Genomic DNA, 21,885 nt, shown 5'->3' with positions numbered 1-21,885 from the left:
TTAGTCACATAACCTCTAATATTACTGATAGAAAAACCCTTACTGAATTTATACAAGCAGATTTTATTGTACTGTACATATCCCGTCTTCTGTGCGCTTGTTTAATAAGTATTACGACTAACAAGTAGCTACCTCAGCGAGTACTGAAAAACATTGTACAATATACTTACAATGTATCCACCTTATTTTTCAACTGTGAAGTAAGCCGTTTTCTGTGAAAGTGCAGGACTTCCGGTTCATTAGCCGCTGTATGGAAATGGCGAGAAGAATAACAAAGTTCTGTAAACGGTAAACCTGTTTGCACTACAAACCCCTAACATATATGTTCATATTTGGATAACACGTTAAAATAATATGGTAAGTCACACCAGTTTGCAATATCAAGCGTATTAGCAGCGATATTAGCTGTTTTGTACAGATAAAAAATGCTGGATGCGAATGAGACTGGAAGCTTTTTAACGTTACATAAAAATTACAAATGGCCGCTCCCGCTCTTACAGGAAAAATAAGGTGGATAGGAATCTAAAAAATTCAAGGACTTTAATAAAACATGATAATTAACGACTGGGTGATCTTAACAAACTGAATTTCCACGACTCACTTATCTTACGAGATTTGCCCTGGCACAACAATGGAACCTTCAGAAGAGATTCATAAACGAACCTGAACGAATTTTTTTGCTGGATAGATTCAAACGAATCGACAACTCGTTTACCTAAAAAAGATTTGTTAAAAAACTGATTCTTTCGTTTTCATTTGTTTACTTATTTGGGTAACGAATAAGTTATTCGGGTAAAGTACAATCCCTGTTAGGAACGTAGAATTTGAAAATGTAGTCCACAGAATTCCAAACATTAATTCAGTTCAACCATATTACCTTTAATCTTAATCTTGGATTCTAAAACTCCTCGAAGTGATTTAACTTGTCAAAAACTGACCTCTAAAACCCCATTTATAGCTTAAACTAAATAAAGCCCCTTTAAAGAGGATCCATGACTATTGTGTGTGCTCTCATTATTCAGGGTTAAACCCTGATAAGCACTTCAGATTTTCTTTTCACAAAAGGACTAATGGCTTAGACATCTCATTCTATTCAGCTGTTATCTGTAAAGTGCTGTTGGCGTACTCCCTGATATTATCCTCTTATGCTAAATATTGGCTTTCCGTTGTTCATTTCCCCCTTCAAAAAATGATCTACCATCTTAGCAGACTAGCTTAAGTCCTAAGAGTTATATATAGATTATATAGCACAGATCTAGATAGTCTTTTATTAAAACATGAGAATTTTTATATATGCATGGATGTGGAAGACCAATAATATTTAAATGTAGAAACTTCAGAAGTAATATTTAGAATATACTGAATATCGATTTTTTATATATTAAATATTTATTTTTCATCATACATATTAATATTAAATACATCAGCATTATTATTATTGTTCCCTGGTAAAGGATCAAATAAAGAATGAATATTTTAAAAACATAAGAAACCAAGAAGTAAGCAAGCTTTGGAGCATTGTTTACATTGTAACAAAATTTGAAAATGCAAAAGTCAAATGTGTATAATGCAGAAACAATGTCAGTATATGATTCCTACAGGCTCCAGAAGTATATATTTTTTCACTGATGAAGGAAGAAAGAGTTGCTGGACACCCAGTTGACAGCGATTTGACATTGCAGCACGTATTGCACATCTGGCCAGATGCTGTAGAGTGCGTGGATTGTTGGTGCAGATGGCAAACAAAGAATCATAGAAATTCCTGAACCTCTAAATGAAGAAAAATAAACAAGGCTGAAAAAGTGACACTTCATGAATGGACTTAATGAATAGATAGATTACTCATTCACTGACACATCATTGTGCTACATTCAAGTCAAAATGTTTTGTTTAAAATGCATGAAAACATTTAAAGCACAATAGCTGTTTCTGTACTATTAAAATAATAAATTAATATTCTTAACACTGCGTTGTTACCTGAATTTTTTTTTTGGGGGGGGGGGGGGGGGTTAAGCTATAGTTGTTCATGAGTCCCTTGTTTGTCCTGAACAGTTAAACTACCTGCTGTTCTTCAGAAAAATCTTTCAGATCTCACAGATTCTGTGGTCTGCATTTTTTGTGTATTTGAACCCTTTCCAACAGTAAATGTATGATTTTGAGATTCATCTTTTCACACTGAGGACAACTGAGGGACTCTATTACAAAAGGTTCAAACAATCACTGATGCTTCAGAAAGTAAAGTTTACACCCCTGGCTCTTAATGCATCGTGTTTCCCTCTGAAGCATCGGTGAGTGTTTGAACCTTCTGTAATAGTTGCATATGAGTCCCTCAGTTGTCCTCAGTGTGAAAACATGGATCTCAAAATCATGTAGTCATTGTTGGAAAGGGTTCAAATAAAGAAAAATGCTCAAAAACCAAATAATTTGTGAAACCTGAAGGAGTTTTCTGAAGAAAAGTGGGCAGTTTATCTTTTTTTTCATTTAGTACTTTAGAAGCTACAGAAGTTTCCCAGTTTCCCAGAAGACAAAATAGGTTATTAAATTTTTCAAATTCCAAAAGTTTTCACCCCCCAGATTGTAATGCATTGTGTTTCCTTCTGGAGCATCAGTGAGCGTTTGAACCTTCTCTAATAGTTGCATATGATGAGTTGCATATGCACTGAATTGTCCTCAGTGTGAGAAGATGAATCTCAAAATCATACAGTCATTGTGGGTTCAAATACACAAAAATGCTGAAAAGGATTTTTCTGAAGAACAGCAGGCAGTTGAACTGTTCAGGACAAACAAGGGACTCATAAACAACTCATAAACAACAGCTGTGGATCATTCAGGTAACAACACAGTATTAAGAATCAAGCGTATGTAAACTTTTGAACGGGGTTATTTTTATAAATTCAACTATTATTTTCTCTTGTGGACTATATGTAAACGTCCTTTATGTAAAATATCTTATTCAGGTCAGTACTAAATAAACTTTTTCTTTTGCCAATTGTTTAGTATTTTTTTTGGAAATACAAAAGTATTTTTTTTCTTCTAAAATCTCTTTTATATTTGCAGTGTATAAAAAGTTAATTTCTGACCTCATATACAGCTTCAGGAATAGCAGCCCTCCATTTTTTAGTGTACTTGATATGCTCATAAGAATTGACCATAACCTCCACTGCCCTGGGGTATTCATAACACGCCTGCAACACCTACTTAATAGAAAGACAACCAAAAAGAACAACGTTAATATTTTAAGACCCATTAACATTCTAGTCAACCACAAAATTCCCACTGACATCTTTACTCTAATAAAAATTGAATAATAAAGCCATTTGACTGAATGTTGTACCTTATGAAACTGTGGTGGATACACTCGTGCTGCTCCATGGTTCAGAAGCAGCTGATAGCAGCGTTCAGGAATGGCCCACGGCCTGATCTGCGTCACCTTCAGCAGATACTGCAGAGCTGCGCATCCATTGATATCCATAGCATTAGTTTCAGCACCGGCCTCCAGCAACATCTGGATAAGCACATGGTCACAGTTCCAGCAAGCTTTGTGCAGCGCCGTCTTCTTGTCTTCCTCATATTTATATAGGTTAGCATTGTGGTCCAACAGGATCCGGCAGACAAGATGATGGTCAGAGCTGTAGGTCCGCTCGCGAATATCCATAGCCCAGAATGAAGCAGTAATCAAAGGCGTCTCCATGTAGCCGTTCACTGCATTGATATCAGCTCCATGGGCTATGTAGAAAGCCACCAGCTCTGGGATACCGTAGCGGGCCACAGTGTGCAAAGGGGTGTCCTGGTTTTCCTCACTGGGCTTGTTGATATTTGCTCCTGCAGTAAGATTAGAAGTCTTTTGTGTTGTTTTAGACCCTATTGACTTTCATTACAGTGCCTTTCAAAACTATTCATACCCCTTCATTTTTGTCACGTTTTGTTTTGTTGCAGCATTATGTTAAACTGCTTTAAATGAGTTTTTCCCCACATCAGTTTACACTCCATACACCATAATAATGACAAAGCAAAAAGCAGATTTGCAAATTTTACAAATTTATTAAAAATAAAACACTGAAATAAGTACATTGCATAAGTATTCATACCCTTAACTCAGTACATAGTTGAAGCACCTTTACAGCCTCAAGTCTTTTTGGGTATGATGTGACAAGCTTTGCACATCTGCATTTGGCAATTATCTGCCATTCTTTGCCTCACCTTTTCACCTCTCAAGCTCTGTCAGCTTGGATGGAGGCTGGCAGACATTTTCTAGAGTCCTAGTTGTTCCAGTCGTCTTCCATTATGGATAATGCTTCTGTGAACCTTCAGTGCAGCAGATTTTTTTCTGAACTCTTCCCTAGATCATTGCCTTAACGCAAGTCTGTCACTGAGCTCTACAGGCAGTTATCTTGACCTCAGGACTTGGTTTTTGCTCTGATATGCATTTTCAGCTGTTAGACCTTTTCTGAGAGGTGTGTGCCTTTCCAAATCATACTCATTCAAATGAATTAACTCCACTCAAAGTGTAGTAACATCTAGAAGCAATATGAATGCTCCTGAGCTAAATTTCGAGTGTCCAAGAAAAGGGTACGAATACTTATGCAACAGGATCTTTTCAGTTTTTTATTTTTAATAAATTTGCACAAATGTTAAAAACCTATTTTTTGCTTTGCCATTAAGGAGTAGGGAGTGAAGATTGATCTGGGGAAAAAAGTATTTAAAGTAGTTTAACATAAGGCAGCAACATAACAAAATGTGAAAAAAATGAAGGGGTATGAATAATTTTGCAAGGCACTGTATAGTTACAAATACAGCAGAAGAAAGTAAGTCATACAGGTTTGGAACGAAATGAGGGTGAGTAAATAACAAGTTAACAAAAATTTAAATCTACAGACCTTTGAGAACAAGATGTTTGGCACAGTCCAAAGACTCCTGTGTAATGCAGTAGTGTAATGGAGTATGTCCGCTCAGAGACGTACTGTTGATTCGTGCACCCCATTCCAGCAGAAGTTCCACACAGTCAGCATTAGACACTGTACAGGCCACGTGTAGAGGGGTTTTCCCGTTAGGTTTCCTGTTGACTGCTGCCCCATTCTGCAGAAGGACTATGGCGCTCTCCAATGCATTGTACATCATACACACATGAAGACCCATTGCCCAGGATGTCTCCAACTTATAACCTGGTAGCCAGTAACCTGGTAAAATGTAAGATTTACTTCACTAGTCATAGAGGCTCAAAATAATAAAATATGGTTAAAATGTATATACATTTGACATAAATACATATGTATAGAGTGTTTTCCTGATGCGTCATCATCATCATCGGCCATATTGGCGGCACTTGAATGTAAACAATGCCACTGAACCGAATGAAAATTTTGTCATGTTTTGGGCTGTACTAATGTCAGACCAGGGAAAAAACATTTTTCTAGTACTATAAAAGGCGTTTGTGGTTGGCCAGACTGAACCAGGATTTCTAGGGCAAGAATCTTGACAACATTTGTTTTTTCTGTGGTTTAGACGGCATAAATTAGCAGAACGTTTTCAGGAGTACATAAACTGTGCAATCTATGCTGTTTACATCCGAGTATCGCCAATATGGCCGTGCATCAGGGTACCTGACCAAATCAAGTAAAAGTATTACAATTAAAACTAAACCTTTTCATCTTTTAACTTTCAGTGGTCGTATGCATAGACAGTTGTGTGACATGAATTTACACTACCAAAAGCCTCGATTCATTTGAGGTAAAAAAAAAACAAAATCACTTGTATAATAAGTATGCAAGTGAACAAATGCTATTTAAATAGTTTTACAGGAAATATAGTGTATATCACACTGCAGGACACTGCTGAAATCATTTTCAATACGTAAGTTCAATATCAAGTATCAACCCTTATTGTGCTTTCTTCACTAAAAGGGATTTCATAGACGACGTTTATTCTCTATTACTAGCAGTTTAGCTCCACCCCGTGGCTGGATAACTAACTGCACTCACAGTATAATAATTTCTCTGGTAAAAAGAGTGACTGTTGTGTCGTCAACATGAATTACCTTGCTTATACGAGGCAAGGACCATATCGCGGTCCTCCACGTCTAACACACTGTCTATGTCAATGCTGGTGGTGCGCAGGATTTTTGCAACCTCAACTGCATCATTACGCGTGAGCGCTTGTAGAAAGCGTGCCTTGAGAAGGTTATCAGCTTCCCTCCGCGACAAAGTCCGGTTGTCTTCCTCCTCTAAACCAAGAACTGCTCGAGGCCTGCTGCTCATATCTCACACATACACCGATTACGCCGCAAGAAACACTCTTTCAGTATGTTTAAGTAATTCCAGAAAGCTTCGTAAATTCCAGTGGTCAGAAGCCTGTGTGAAACGCAATCGGTGTAGAGTCAGTCACATAGTCCTATTAATAGACTGAGGGGAAGAGGTCAAAGCAAAGCCTACTGGACCAAACAAACGTTAAAAGTAAAAAAAAAAAAAAAAAAGGAGCTACAATAGCCTAACTACAGTAGCCGCCAAAATACTAGTATTACTACATTAAAACACTTAGAGAAATATTCTAAAGACTTCTCTTACGAAAATAAACCATAGTTTAATTATGGTAAAAGTGTCCTATTGATTTGTATAACCACATTTTTACAACAAAACTATGGTTTGTAGTGCTAACAGTTTTAGTGTTTACTGCCCGTTGTTATTCTTCAAATTTTTTCCCTATAAAGTGTTTTCGCAACCTTTATCAATCAGCCATAATGGTGGTACAGAATGAAACTAGCTGAAAATGGACAATTATTGTCATGTTTTGGGCTGTACTAATCGGTCGGACTGGAAAAAAACATTTTAAGCACAATAGACTGCCAAAATTTGTTTGTGGTTGGCCAAACTGAACCAGGATTTCCTTGACAACATTGTTTCTTCTTATCATTTCCAGTCAGGTAAGTAAAATATATTAGATATTATAAAATATTAGGCTTCTATCTTTACCACCTATTAACTTTAGTTTGTCAAAATTGTTGTGCACTTTCCTGCTTACTAAGTCCTTCTCTATATGATTTAGCAGCTTTCGCATGGTTTTTCCGTGGTTTAGACAGCATAAATGAGCAGAACAACATATTCAGTAGTACATTAACAGTGCAGTCCATGCTATTCTTTACATCTGAGTATCTCCAATATGGCCCTGCATCCAGGTAACTGACCAAATTGTGCAAACCCATTATAGTCTCGCCCATAAGCTTACTTCCACATTATAGAACTATGGTTTTTGATTTTATTTGTAGTAAAACTGGTTAATTTTCCTAAGTGTCTAGTCTTAAGATGTCATATGATTTTATTAAGATCTTTTAGTATTTTGGGTGAAATCATTACCAAAGGCAAAAGTGCAGAAAGGTCACACCTTGGTACTGCAGCCATTTTGGAGTAAAAAAGTGACAGATAACAAGACATTACATTAGAAATAGGTGAAATAGAGTCATAAGGCTAGATTTTTCAAAATGAACACACCAATAAAGCTGAAATAAGACATTCAGTATTGTTTTCACAGGTCATTAAGTAGCACATCCATTTTCAGAGGTGCAATAAAAGCTCCTCAAGTAATAAATCAAAACATTATAAGGATTTCCTAAGGATTGTGTAACAAGACTACTTCAAAACTGGAAGAAAATAGGGCATCGCAAGTACATTTGTACTAGAAATAGTTATTTCATACAATAATATGGCTAATTTGCAATATTTCTGACTAATAGAACAACTTTTGACGAATTTGTACAGTCTTTGTTGGTTTTTGTATGATCTGCTTACAGCACTGAGGGTTAGGTTTAGGGGTGAACCTTCATGCTTAGTTTTTCTTTCTTCTAAAATCCTTACTTTTCTGCTGTTTTAGCACAAATCTGAAATATTCAAAACAACTGGAGACAGGTTTAGAATGATCTTTCATTGTATTTCTCTGACCAAATATGTCATTTGAAGTGTATTTACAGTCCAACATGACAAACTTTCACAAGGCTTTTAATTTTCCATGAACAAAAATAAAGGATAGAATTTAGTAGTTTTGGAAAGAATGGGTATGGCACATTGAGGTCCCTCATGCGGGTATGACGAACAAAAAATACACAAGTTAATGCTCTTTTCTCAGGCGTTGCGTGCAGTTCCTCTATATACCCTGACTGACTCTGCAATACAGTGAAAACAACAAATAACCCATGAAAGCACAGAAAGAACCACACTTCAGTCCTCAGATCCGTACGTGATTATCCCTGCACGCAGACACATTCAAACAGACAGACCCGGTCTTCGGTCTCCTCGTGGAATCGATAAAAAAACACCGGGATTAAAAGCTATTGCTTAACTTTCACATAAAAAAGTCAGTATATCATAAATGGATAGGCAGGTTAGATTTGGATCTACAGCAGGTTATGTTTTCAGTTGATTCACAGCAGAGGGATAGAAAGGAGTTCGTCTTTTTGTGATTACACTAATAAAGATATGTTCACAAGAGCATCGTGAGTTAATGAACAAACTTACAATCTCCTAATTCTCAGACTTTTTGATTAAAGTTTTTTGGTAATCATTTTTGCTTCGTAAATAAATACTGTGAACTGATTTAGACATTTCTTGGATTGGGAACAAAAAATAAATAGACTATGACAGACTTAAATTATTAGAGATAAATAATAACTCAGTGATTAGCAATAATAAAATCTTAAATGGTCACATTTGAGTGCTTGTAATAAATCCACAGGGTCAAAAGGCACTGCCTAATGTCCTCTGTACAGTGCCCAAGTACCACTAAAGCTGCCTTCGTGTTGCTTATGGAAAAAACAGTAATTCAAATGTAAACATGAATGATATGTATCATCACGAATGGGAAAACAGCATGAGAATTGAGAAAAATGTAATACAGACAGATAAAACCGGGCAGTGAATAGTGGGTTAAACAGGGTTAATATGAGTCGTTTGTAGGCTACTGTGTTTTGTATACTTACGATTGATACATATGGGAAATGTGTTGCATAAATTTAAAAATACAACCAAGATAAACTGATAGAGGCGATAATGGATCTATGCAGTAAATTACATTATAAAAGACGTGCTTACTACATCATGGTGCTCTCTATGTGAATGTGACAAATAATTGATAAAAAAAAACAATGGGATCAAAATGAATCAAATCTAGCCTGATAAAATAACACACACTACTTTTTAAAAGTTTGGGGTCAGTAAGTCTCTTATGCTCACTGAGGCTGCATTTATATTGACCAAAAATTGAGTAAAAACAATACTAATGTGAAATATTATTACAATTTTAGTCTTTAGTGTCACATGATCCTTCAGAAATCATTCTAATATGCTGATTTGCTGCTCAAGAAACAGTTATTATCAGTATTGATATATTTTTTTGAGTTCTTTAATGAATAGAAAGTTCTAAAGAACAGAATTTATTTGTAACATTTTAAATATCTTTACCATCACTTTTGATCAATTTAATGCATCCATGCTAAAAAAAAAGAAAGCATTAATTTCTTTCAGAAATCCTACTGACCCCAACCTTTTGAATGGTAGTGTATTGTAGATAAATAGGTCCGTTTTAAGTGCACATTTGTCATCTGCTCTACAACATTTGGATGCTGGTAAAACAGAGGTGCGTTCACACAATCGGTGAGATCCAGACTGTAACCTCAAACTATAAAACCAAACTAAAAATCTAAACAGCACTTCAAAAGGCAGCACTTGGGTCTAACTGAGAATCTAGCTCAGGGCGATGGAGAGGGCTAGAAGCAGGTAGCTGTGAAATAGAAGCAGCAGAGGGTCTTTTTTCTTGCTTTTTTCTTTTAGAGTATAAGTTTCACATCTTTGGAGAAGAGTTTAAAATGGCGGACTCCTGAAATCGTTTAGTATCCCCTTGCCACCATTTTTCTTCCAAAGATCATTAGGAGGATTCAAGCTTGGAGAAGAACATATGCAACGGTTGTATTCATCTTGAATACTGGCAGGTCAATGAAGGAGATCCAAACAGGAGGTTCAAAGTATACAGTGAAATATCCACAATGAGGGTCCGTAATATCTCATTACCCGGAATGGCTTTCTTCTCACAGTAAGGTTTGCGTTTGCCAGTGAATCAGACTGTAGTGCTTCTTGTGGGCAGCACTCAAACTCTTTGAGGTGAAGAGACACTCGACAGCAACACTTTCCATCTCTGTGACCTGTGCTTTGTCAAAGCGGCCGTATTAAAAACCTTCCGCGTTGCTTGAACAAACTATCCTGCTTTTGATAGAAAAATGGCACGTTAGACATTTTCATATATATGCTTTTTGCATATGTACATTGTCTTAATGTCTAAAGGTGCTTGTAATGCAGTTTTCAACTGGTGTGGATGAGTTATGAGCTGATATGCTCTGGTTCAATATATACATATTCTCCATATGCAAATAAATAGATATTAATCAGACATAAAACAGGAAACCAAAAAAGCAGTGATCATTCTGCTAAAACGAAAAAAGAAACCTTAATATTGTTCGGTAAAGATAACAAAATCCATATCTGGAAATTTTGGTTTCAATTCATCCAATGGCAGCTCAATAGCAATAAGCCCCTTTTGCAATGAACTCTCAGTCCTGTGAAATGCTGAACTCATCTGTACTTATAATGGTGGGATAGTAGTGCGGTGAGTGGTGTCATTCAGTAGCGCCGTCTCCCGGTCCGGAAGAGTTGCTATTTTTCCGAACCTGCTCCAGTTCCTTCTTGCGCTGTTTCTCCATTTTCTCTCTGTTTCTTCGAGCTTTTTCCATCAACACCTTCAGATCCTTCAGCTTTTTCTTAATCAGAGCCCGATCCTGAGAGGACTCTACACCCAGAGCCTGCCAAAAACATGCACAGACACACTTACAGGATGTTCAGATGGGTCCTAAGAAACTATGCTAATCTCTAAAGACAACTTTCTCGTTGCAGGGAAAGCAGATGGGACATGAATCATTCTAGCAATTTTTAGCATTTGGCAGCAGAAACAGTCATTCTGATGGATAAAAACTACACCTAAATGTTTAATCTTCTTGCTACCAAATTAACTTAATTACTTAAAAATTTTACAAAAAAAATAATAAATCAAATAAATAACTGCATTAAAGTTAATAAAAGTTTTGTTACACATTTAAATGTGTATTATACAAATCATTTATGACCCTACATGTGCATAAATGAAGTTCAATCAGTAATTACTCGTCCTCATGTTGTTCCAAACCCGTAAGACATTCGTTCATCTTCGGAACACAAATTAAGGTAGTTTTGATTAAATCCGAGAGCTATCTGACCCTGCACAGACAGCAACGCAACTGACACATTCATAAAATTGTTTTGTTTTCTTTGCCCACAAGAAGTATTCTTGTAGCTTCATAACATTACGGTTGAACCACTGATGTCACATGGACTATTTTAATGACTTCCTTACTACCTTTCTGGGCCAGTGTTAATTTTGACAGCAAATTTTGACTTAGTCATAGTATTTTGACTAAAATGCCATTTAGTTTTAGTTTTAGCCTAGTTTTAGTTGACTAAATGTACATTAAACATGAATACTCATCAAAATGAACAATTCAATATCAGTTTGTGTGTATTTTTTGTTCATGAGACATGAAAGGGTAATGTGTGAGAGGTGCCTTTTCAGTGTCTGCACTCAGAAAACCGGATCGAATTGAGTTCTTTTGCGTCGTCAAATTTATCCATACGTCTGCTTTTCTTATACTCCCAGATAATGACATTTTTGAACGTTTTATGAGACTTGCAGCAAATGTGTGCCAGCTTATGATCCGCCAGATGGATCAATAGATACAGTTCTAATGTACGCATCTAACCTCCTAACCACGCAGCAGATTCATTCTGAATGAATCTCTTCCCAAATCCTCCCTCCCTAACATTTTCATCTTGTTTTTATCCGTTGACGAAAATGTCAATAGATTTTCATCATCATTTTTGTCATTCAAAATGAGTGTTTCGTTATCATCTCATTTTCGTCTGTTGACAAAAATAATTGGTCAAAGCTCTCGAATTTCATCAAATATACCTTAATTTGTGTTCCGAAGATGAACGAAGGTCTTACGGGTTTGAAACGACATGAGGGTGAGTAATTATTGACATCAATTTCAGTTTTGGGTGAACCATCCCTTTGACACTTTATATTTTTGCCATCTTATATTCTTGGTTTTCACCATACACAACAGAAACAAATCTGTTCCTCACCTTGAGTGCTGTGTTATCCAGCTTCAGTAGCTGTTCTCCATCCACATTCTTGGCAGTAAAAAGAGAGACATACTGTTCCAGGTTCAAACCCATGAGCCAGCATGACACCTGTTGACACGTCCATTCAGTCACACTGCGGTTCTGCCACTGGTACGGCTTCGGAGGAGGACCGTCATCTAAAATCTGACACACACATGCAAACTTACAGCACTAGCTAGGCAAGGTCACAGTTATCAGCACTAATTAATAATTCAAGTTGATTGGCTTCTATAAATTTTACATGCATTTAGATAAATCAAGGAAAAGGAAACAAATGGAATCTGAGAAAAAATCATTAAAGGGACATTGGATGCCAATTTCCCCATGTAGGTATGATTCTTTAGGATCTTCATGAAATGTCTGTAACATACTTTGTTTAAAATTCCTCAATGGTTGTTTAAAACAACACCCCTTTTACCTTGTCAAAAACAGGTATGTTCAAAGTGGCCTGTTTCAGTGCATGCCTCTTTAAATGATAATGAGCTACTGCTCATTAAACCCTTCTCTTCTGTTTTTTGTTTTTTGTTTGTGTATTTATGGGTGCATTACCATCAAAAACAAAACCAATCCACTGCGTTTTTAGTGGCTCTGATGTCGGGAGAAAATTAAGACTCTCATGTCCACTTTTCCATCCAAATACAAAACACCTGCATTGCTTACGAGACATTGTTGTTATAGGAGAACATGGTGGACGGCGTACAACTGGCAGAGGGTGGGAATATGCTAATACGGGACAGTCCGTTAGTGGTCGTGGGCGGGGCTTGAGCAATATGTCATCATACTGCTCAGAAAATTAAAAAAAGCCTTGATAATTGAGACTGTTTGGGTTTTTGGGGATTAAAAAAGGAGTGATTTTTATTATTGTAGGGTGGTTGTGTACACACATAGCTAAGACACGTTTATATGCAAACACCATGTAAAGTGAATTTTGCATCCAATGTCCACTTTAATAAAAAAATGTATTGTTGGATCACAAAGAACATGCAATGAAATTCTAAATCTAGATTAATATAAGTATTCCCTCAAACTCATTAAAACAAAGTCTCACCTCATCTTCAATCATATCCACACTCTAATGAGCGCAGCGTAAAGGACAAGAAAAACACTGACTGAACCAGAAAAAGCTTTTGCTGATCTTTCTAGTCACAATTTAGCATGCAAGTGATCCTTTAAATACACAGTTATTCAGTGAAAGAAAGTCACACAGGTTTGGAACAAAATCATGATATCAGGCTCCAAGTGTACAAACAATACCTCATCTGAGGAAAGCATTAGTGTTTGTGATCGTCCAGACATCTTGGAGTCAGTCGGGACGCCACTGATCTCTGTGGAGCTGGTGCTGCTCAGGCTGAGGTCATCAGCGACACCAGGACTCTGGAAGACAGACAGAGACAGAAATACACCTGTAAGACACAACTGTTATCTGATTGACACGTTCACCCATGTATCACTTTGATTTGCTCGAATTGTTTCTTCATTACTCAAGGGGTAATCATTTATTCCTTGATTCTGATTGTTTTATTGACTATGACAGAATTATCAGTGTAATTACTGGTGATTGACAGTTAAGCCAATTAAGTCTCTTAAGATTAACAAGACAAAAGCAGACATGCACAACCAGACAAAATGCTTTGTGTACACTGATACTGTCACTCATATGATGATCGTGATAATTTGTCATTGAGTAAAATAATTTGCATTTTTAAATGAGAAAGTCTTTCAACATATTGTGTAATCAACAAACATGATGTGTTTGAATATGATTCTGGCCAAATGTTCTGAACACAAGGTCACAGTTTAAAGAATCAAATGGTGTTATGTTCACTAGTCGTTTTTTCTTCTCTGTAAAATATTGCTGAAAAGCTTAGTTTCTCAACGTCAAACTTGCATTTACTACATTTTCTGAAGAGACACCCTGTCCCTGTAGAGACTATCCACACAGATGAGATGGACATGTTTACCAGTCTGGTTGTCTCCAGCACCTCAAAGTCTGTGAGAGAGATTCTGAACTGAATATGAAAATACTCTGAATATGTTGAGCCGTTTCCTGGCACAAAAGCGATTAATTCAAAGCTATTTTAATGCCTTGACTCAGCATGGGTAGCAGGCCATAGTTATTCTGATGCCTGTCAGACTTAATACAAAATTTTATTGATCCCAGGAGCATAGCCTGAGCAAGGTCACATTTTGGGAAGTTTGTGTATAATATGAAGATGAAAACATTAAAGAGTATGAGAGTCAGAATACATGCAGCTGAATGAAATTCTTTAATCTTAGGATCAAAATGGTCTGTTTAGATTTGTGAAACTCTAATAATTCAGCAACGATCTCAAAGCAAATAAAATCTGAGAAACATACGATTAGCCTTGGATCTGAACAAACAAGACATCTTACAGTACCACATAATATGAATAGGAGAAGAAGCGTGGCCAGGAAAAAGATTTCTGTTCAATGGAAATGCAACACACCAGAGGGAGGTTATATCACTAAACAGGCAGCAGGCATTCATATTTAAACAATTTATTGCATTTTTTTAACTAGCTACAGTGCTTTGCAAAAGTATTCATACCCCCTCATTTTTTTCACGTTTTATGTTGCTGCCTTATTTCATTACAACTGAAATAAGAACATTGCATAAGTATTCATACTCTTAACTCAGTACTTACCTGAAGCACCTTTACAGTCTCAAGTCTTTTTGAGTATGATGCAACAACCTTTGCACATCCGCATTTGGCAATTATCTGCCTTTTTTCTCCTCACCTGTTCACCTCTCAAGCTCTGATGGAGGCTTGCAGACATTTTTAGGTTTCTCCAAAAATGTTTGATTGGGTTCAAGCCCAGGCTCTGACTGGACCACTGAAGGACATTCACAGAGTTGTCTATAAGCCACTCTTGCTTTATGCTTAGGGTCATTGTCCTGTTGGAAGGTGAACCTGAAGGTTCTGAATGCTCTGGACTGGGTTTTGATCAGGGCTCTCTCTATATTTTCCAGTGTTGAGATTTCCTTTTACTCTGATGAGTCAGTCCCTGCCGCTGAAAAACAGCCCCGCAGCATTAGGCTGCTACCAGCACACTTTACTTTTGGGATGGAACTGTGCAGGTGATGAGTAGTGCCTGGTTTCCTTCAAACATGATGCTTAGAATTGAGGTTCATTAGACCAGAAAATCTTGTTTCTCACATAAGGGTCCTTCAGGTGCTTTTTTGCAAATTCCAAGTGCTTTCTTCACTGAGGAGAAGATTGAGTCTTGCCACACCAACATAAAGCCCAGATCGGTAGAGTGTTGTAGTGATGTTTGTCCTTCTGTAGGTTTATCCTATCTCCATATATGATCATGGAGCTCAACTAAAGTGACCATCAGTCTTGGTCACCAGTCTATACAAGGCCCTTCTCCATCAATTGCTCAGTTTGGCCAGGAAGCCAGCTCTAGGAAGAGTCCTTGCTGTTTCAAACTTCTTCCATTAGGAGTAACAGAGGCTACATGCTTCTGTGATTTTTCAATGCAGCAGAATTTTTTCTGAACTCTTACCGAGATCTGTGGCTTGGTGCAATCCTGTTTCTGAGCTCTACAGGCAGTTTTTTTTTACCTCAGGGCTGTTAGATCTTTTATTAAGACATGTGAGCAATCATACCCACGTTTCCAAATCATACCCGTTCAATTAAATTTGCCACAGTTTAACACTATTTGAAGTGTAGTAACATCTACAAGCAATATGAATGCTCCTGTGCAAAATTTCAACTGTCTAAGATAATGGTATGAATACTTATGCAACGGAATCATTTAGTTTTTTAAGTGTTTGGAGTGTAGACTGATGTGGAAAAAGAAGTAAAGCAGTTTAACATAAAAATAAAAAAAAAATAAAAATGAAGGGGTATGAACACTTTTGCAAAGCACTGTATCTAGTAAGATATATATACACAACACATACACATCTGTGTGACTTTTCTCACCTTGCTCTTGCATCTTTCAGGACTGGTCTCTGTTGAAGGTTCTGTGGAGCTAAAGATAGGGGACTGGTTATTCAAGCATACATAATGACTGAAGAACTGGTACACGGCACAGATGCTGACAAGAGCTGAGACAGATCATACAGGCGAGAACTGCATTTATTTTCCTGATTTAAGGTTCAGCCTTAATTTAATTTTTTTTTTTAATAAAAGTTCATTGTAATTTGCGGTTGGAATCCAGAAACTGTAACGCTGTGGGATATGACCAGTCATCCGTATATTCCCAGAGGAAATAAAACCCTCATTTAGTCTTGCATCTGCTGTGCAATTCTCTTTAATCATCGATTAAGCAATTCTTTGAATCACTGAAGATTCATTCAGATGCTAAATGTGTGTGTATGTCCTGCAGTCTGGCACAGCTGAGACGTCCAACCCAGTCTGTATTAATTAGGTGTGTAAGTTTAAGGAAAATGAAATGAGAAAAAAAGCATTGCGCATTAAACCCAAGGACAAACCAAATCCAAGCTGAAAAGCCAAAAAGTACTCAGTAAAAAAGACGAAAATTCGTATTATTTTTTTTTTATCAGTCTCCAAGGACACATGAGTACATTTTGACCTCTCAATGGAGATTTTGTAGGATTTTTTTTTATTATTATTCATCTTGCAGTCTAGGAGACTTCTGTATTAAAGCACAGCTGAGCACCTATTTTACAATTCATGAAACTTAAGTTACAATGCATTTATAAGGATCTCAAAAATCCTAAATCCTGCTATTTCATAGATAGGTAGGCTGTATGGAACCACTTATGTTAGGTATTTGGTTCTTTATTTACCTTTTACCAAAAGATGCTTTTGGATCCTGCTCTTTCCCTTTACTTTTTCTCTGAGAAGATCTAAAAATATTGCAAGAAGCTTGTTGAAATTTCCAACATACACCTTGCAGAATCTGCAAAATGCACATATTTACATATAGTCCACAAGAGAAAATAATAGTTGAATTTATAAAAAACGACCCTGTTCAAAAGTTTAAATACACTTAAATCTTAATACGGTGTTGTTACCTGAATGATCCACAGCTGTTTTTTTTTTTTTTTGAACAGTTTGTTCTGAACAGTTAAATTGCCCGCTGTTCTTCAGAAAAATCCTTCAGGTCTCACACATTTTTTTGCTTTTCAGCATTTTGCGTATTTGAACCATTTCCAACAATGACTGTATGATTCTGAGATCCATCTTTTCAAACTGAGGACAACTGAGGGACTCGTATGCAACTATTACAGAAGGTTCAAACGCTCTCTGATGCTTCAGAATGAAAAACAATGTGTTAAGAGCCAGGGTGTAAACTTTTGAACAGAATGAAGATTTTTCTTTTTTTGCCTAAATATCATATTTTTTTTCATTTAGTACTGCCCTTCAGAAGCTACAGAAGATACTTACATGTTTCCACAAAGACAAAATAAGTTAAATTTACCCTGATCTTCAAACTCTTGATGCATTGTTTTTCTTTTTGAAGCATCAGTAAACATTTAAAATGAATAAATACATTGTTGAATAAATAATTTTATAATTCCAAATATTTCAGTTTCAAATAAATGCTGTTCTTTTACACTTTCTAATCATTAAACATTAAATCTTAAAACAGAGCTTAATGCAGAATATTACACAAAAATACTAAGCAGCCCAACTGTTTTCAAGAATAATAATAAGATTTGTTTTTTGTTGCAGCAAATCAGCATATTTGAATGATTTCTTAAGGATCATGATGAATATTCAGCTTTGCGATCACAGGAAATTAAAATGTAAAATACATTAAAATAGAAACCAGTTTGAATTGTAAACATAATATTTCTGTTTTTACTGTATTTTTGACCAAATAAATGCAGAGTTGGTGAGCATAAGTGACTTCATTCAAAAACATTAAACATTAACATTACTTTTGAACAGAAGTTTACTTCAACAGACAGAAAGTTAATGTATGTTTCTCTACTTTTATACACCACCACACATATAAATGTAGAATTGGCACCAACTTACTCTAAATCCAGTAGTTTTTTCCCAGATTTCTCATCTCGACTTGCTGAGGAGCCTGTAGAACAATCAGACAGAGACAATTAGCATTCAACAAGATTCAATAATATTTACTGTACAGAGGCCTTATCCATTACTACAGGTGTTCCTCTTGATATGTTATCTTTTCTTTAGGGACTTTTCCTTATTGTGTCTCTCAGGCCTTAAGCATAATTCATTAGGGCTGTAATTGAGCCCTAATCAGGTATTAATGGTTTGGTGCATTTACCCTCATTATCAAGTCCCTGCTGTGGCTGCGGGTGCCTGAGCCTGGCCTCTGTGGCACCAGCCACCCTGGAGGATTGAGGCCCAGAGCCCTACAAACAGCAACAAAGAAAGAGAAAGAGAGAGAGAAAAAAAGAAAGCTCTTTGTAACAATAAGCTGTTTCCTGTCAGTTTTTGCTGACCCAACAGTACTTCCTTCTGTTTCTCTGCAGAGACGTATTATGGTTATTACAGACACTTACAACACCTAGACACAGTGTGGCTTATGACTCTGAGAGAGGAGACATTGTAAATAATGTTTACTCAGAAATCTAAAAATATGCTAAATAAGTACAAATAGACTTTTAGGTAACAACAATTTGTTGTTACTTTTTGTGCACAAAAAAAAACTTTATTCAAAAAAGTCACAAATATACTATTTTAACAATGTCCTTACAATCTTTCTGGGCCTTGAACGTGTCAGTTGAGTTGCTGCCTATACAGGGTCAGAAAGCTCTCAGATTTAATCAAATATATCTTAATCCATGTTCTAAAGAAGAACAACGGTCTTACAGGTTTGGAACGACATGAGGGTGAGTAATTAATGAAAAATTTTACATTTTTGGCTGAGCTAACTCTTTAATGTTAAAGAAGTGTTTTGTAACCACAGAAACCTGACATATTCTACACATACTCAGGAATTAATTATGAAATTAGAAGTGACTTGCACTCTTTATCAGAGCATCTGGCTTGAATGTCCTGTGCCTGAATGAGAGGTGAAAGTGAGTCTTACCCTCTCGTTTCTCTCAAGGTGAGTTCCACTGGTTCCTGTCAGCTCACACAGTTCTGGAACACAAAACAATAAAAATATATAGTTCTTGAGCACCAAAACAGCGCAAGTGACTGAATAAATTACAATTATTTAAAATTTGCTATATATACACTACTGTTCAAAAGTTTGAGAAAAGTGATATTTTTAATGTTTGTAAAGAAATCTTTTCAGCTCATCAAGGCTGCATTTATTCGATTAAAAATAAAGTAGAAACAGCAATATTGTGAAATATTATTACAATTTAAAATAACAGTTTTCTATTTTAATATACTTTAAAATATAATTTATTTCTGAGATCAAAGCTGAATTTTCAGCATCATTACTCCAGTCATCAGTGTCACATGATCCTTCAGAAATCATTCTAATATGCTGATTTATTATTAGAATTATCAATGTTGGCCACAGTGGTGCTTAATATTTTTTTTTTTTTAAATCTGTGATTCTTTGTTCAGGATTCATTGATGAATAAAAAGTTAAAAAGAACAGCATTTACTCAAAATAGAAATATTTTCTAACAATATAAGTTTTTACTATCACTTTTTATCAATTTAACATGCTTTGTGAATAAAAGTATTAATAAAAAAAAGAAAGGATAAAAATTCACTGACCACAAACTTTCAGTGGTAGTGTATGTTACAAAAGATTTCTATGTTAAATAAATGCTGTTCATTTTAACTTTTTATTTATTATAAAATCCTGAAAAAAAGTATCACAGGTTCCAACAAAATATTAAGCAGCACCACTATTTTCAACATTGATAATAAATCAGCATATTAAAATGATTTCTGAAGGATCATGTGACACTGAAGACTGGAGTAATGATGCTGAAAATCCAGATTTGAATCACAAAAATAATTTCTATTTTAAAATATATTAAAATAGAAAATCACTATTTACATTGCAATAATATTTCACAATATTTTTAATTTTTATTTTTTAATCAAACGCAGCCTGGAAGTGCAGAAAAGACTAAAAACATTAAAAATCTTACTGATCCCAAACTTTGGAACGGCACGGTATATGTATGTGTGTGTGTGAGCCACATAGAAAATATATTTTAAATATTTTAAAATGTGTTACAATTGTACTGTTCTTTCTGTATTTTTGTTTAAATAAATTGTTTTATGAGCATGAAGAGACTTCAAAAACATTACAAAAATGTGCCCACCTAAACCACATTCTAAACCAAAAACACAGTACAGTGTAGGAACAGTATTTGAAGTTTTCTAATAATTCATACTGTCTCTAGCTAACCTGGAGTCCAAACAATAAAAAACCCAGTCAGAGCTCTGGCCTCGACCCCACTGAAACGACCTCTAGAGAGCGCTGCACACCAGACTTCCCAAGAACTGTTGCTAAACTGAAAGAGGAATGGGGCAAAATTCCTCCTGACCATAGTTCAGGCCTGATCTACAATTATGGGAAATGTTTGGTGAAGGTTTAAGGCGGGACAACCACTACTTTTTCCAACATTCTTCTTATCTTCTTCTCTATCTGGTACTATGAATATTTTTATAGTGTGGTTAATACATATATGAAATCATATAACTGTTGGATTGTTCAAGCAAGTTGTGCTTGTCTATAGGTTGTCATCAATCAGCCATATTGGCAGCACTGAACATAAACAATGCCACTGAACCCAAATAAACTTGTATATTTAGCTGATTATTGCTGCTGAAAATGGTCAATTATTGTCATGTTTTGGGCTGTACTAATCAGTTGGATCAGGAAAAACATTTGGAGTACTATAGACTGCCAAACGTTATAACAAATCAAAGAGAAGAGTGCAAAAAACTGTCTGAGGAACAAAAGGCATTTGTGGTTGGCCAAACTGAACCAGGATTTCCAGGGCAAGAATCCTGACAACTATCGTGTTTGTACTTATCAATTCTGTTCAGCAAGCCACTATCAAATATCAGGTACTTTGGCTGATGAAACCATATAATCCTACAACAGACTTCTGGTTGGTTTGTTTATATGTTACAATGTCCCGTAGCGCCATATGCTATTTACGGATATTTGAGATGAAATGGGCTCTTGTTGGAAATAGGGCTGAGAGGTTTCCTGCACAAGAGCCTTTCAGTGAACTGAGGCTGTCCCTGCGGCAGCACTTCCTCATAATCTGCCTCATTCAGTCACAATGCATCCAATCAGCTTCCCAGCGCTGTCCACTCTTATCTCAGTGATCATAGCGGATTCAGAATAGGCAGATTTGAAGTGCACCCATTACTACTGAGTGTGTGAGGTGTGAAACATCAAGCGCATGAGATGAACGATGCTGCTTAAATTTCATTAACAAACCTCAGTTGTGCGCAGCTGCAAGGTCAGAGTTCAAGAGAGAGGGTGTAGGGGCATTGGTGCAAAATGTTTTTTGGAGTTTATTACAGAGAGATACTATAACAAGCAGAAAGTGTTCGCCATTAAATTAGACACAAATGAAGCTATGAGAAACAATTTTTTTTTAAATGATAATAATTACTATTATTATTTTTTATTATTATTAGCTAAACATCATGCATAGTACAATCATTTATATATATATATATATATATATATATATATATATATATATATATATATATATATATAT

At 36.0% G+C, this 21,885-nt stretch overlaps 2 protein-coding genes across 3 annotated transcripts in view; both read right to left on the bottom strand.

The window, feature by feature from the left end:
- Positions 1 to 1,370: 1,370 nt before the first annotated feature.
- Positions 1,371 to 7,604, bottom strand: asb4 (ankyrin repeat and SOCS box containing 4). Its single transcript, XM_073822242.1, has 5 exons — positions 6,035 to 7,604; positions 4,878 to 5,177; positions 3,335 to 3,822; positions 3,081 to 3,194; positions 1,371 to 1,770 (listed from the first exon to the last, which is right to left on the bottom strand). The coding sequence occupies exons 1-5, from the start codon at positions 6,252 to 6,254 to the stop codon at positions 1,582 to 1,584; spliced, it is 1,311 nt and encodes a 436-aa protein (XP_073678343.1). The 5' UTR covers positions 6,255 to 7,604; the 3' UTR covers positions 1,371 to 1,581.
- A 292-nt stretch (positions 7,605 to 7,896) lies between these two features.
- Positions 7,897 to 21,885, bottom strand: part of ppp1r9a (protein phosphatase 1, regulatory subunit 9A) — a 72,430-nt gene continuing 58,441 nt past the window's right edge. Inside the window, exons 12-19 of one of the 2 annotated variants that reach the window (XM_073822013.1) lie at positions 19,257 to 19,309; positions 18,489 to 18,576; positions 18,227 to 18,278; positions 16,199 to 16,247; positions 13,503 to 13,622; positions 13,297 to 13,320; positions 12,210 to 12,392; positions 7,897 to 10,834 (exon numbers count right to left, since the gene is read on the bottom strand). In XM_073822013.1, coding sequence (XP_073678114.1) covers positions 10,652 to 10,834; positions 12,210 to 12,392; positions 13,297 to 13,320; positions 13,503 to 13,622; positions 16,199 to 16,247; positions 18,227 to 18,278; positions 18,489 to 18,576; positions 19,257 to 19,309 — 752 coding nt within the window. In that variant the 3' untranslated portion in view covers positions 7,897 to 10,651. The remainder of the gene's footprint in view (positions 10,835 to 12,209; positions 12,393 to 13,296; positions 13,321 to 13,502; positions 13,623 to 16,198; positions 16,248 to 18,226; positions 18,279 to 18,488; positions 18,577 to 19,256; positions 19,310 to 21,885) is intronic. The other variant, XM_073822014.1, reaches the window with a different exon arrangement.

Source organism: Garra rufa, chromosome 17, assembly GCF_049309525.1.
Source record: "Garra rufa chromosome 17, GarRuf1.0, whole genome shotgun sequence".
In the NCBI taxonomy this organism is placed as follows: domain Eukaryota; kingdom Metazoa; phylum Chordata; class Actinopteri; order Cypriniformes; family Cyprinidae; genus Garra; species Garra rufa.
Note: the sequence above shows the minus strand (reverse complement) of the source record. Positions and strands in the feature narration are given on the sequence as shown.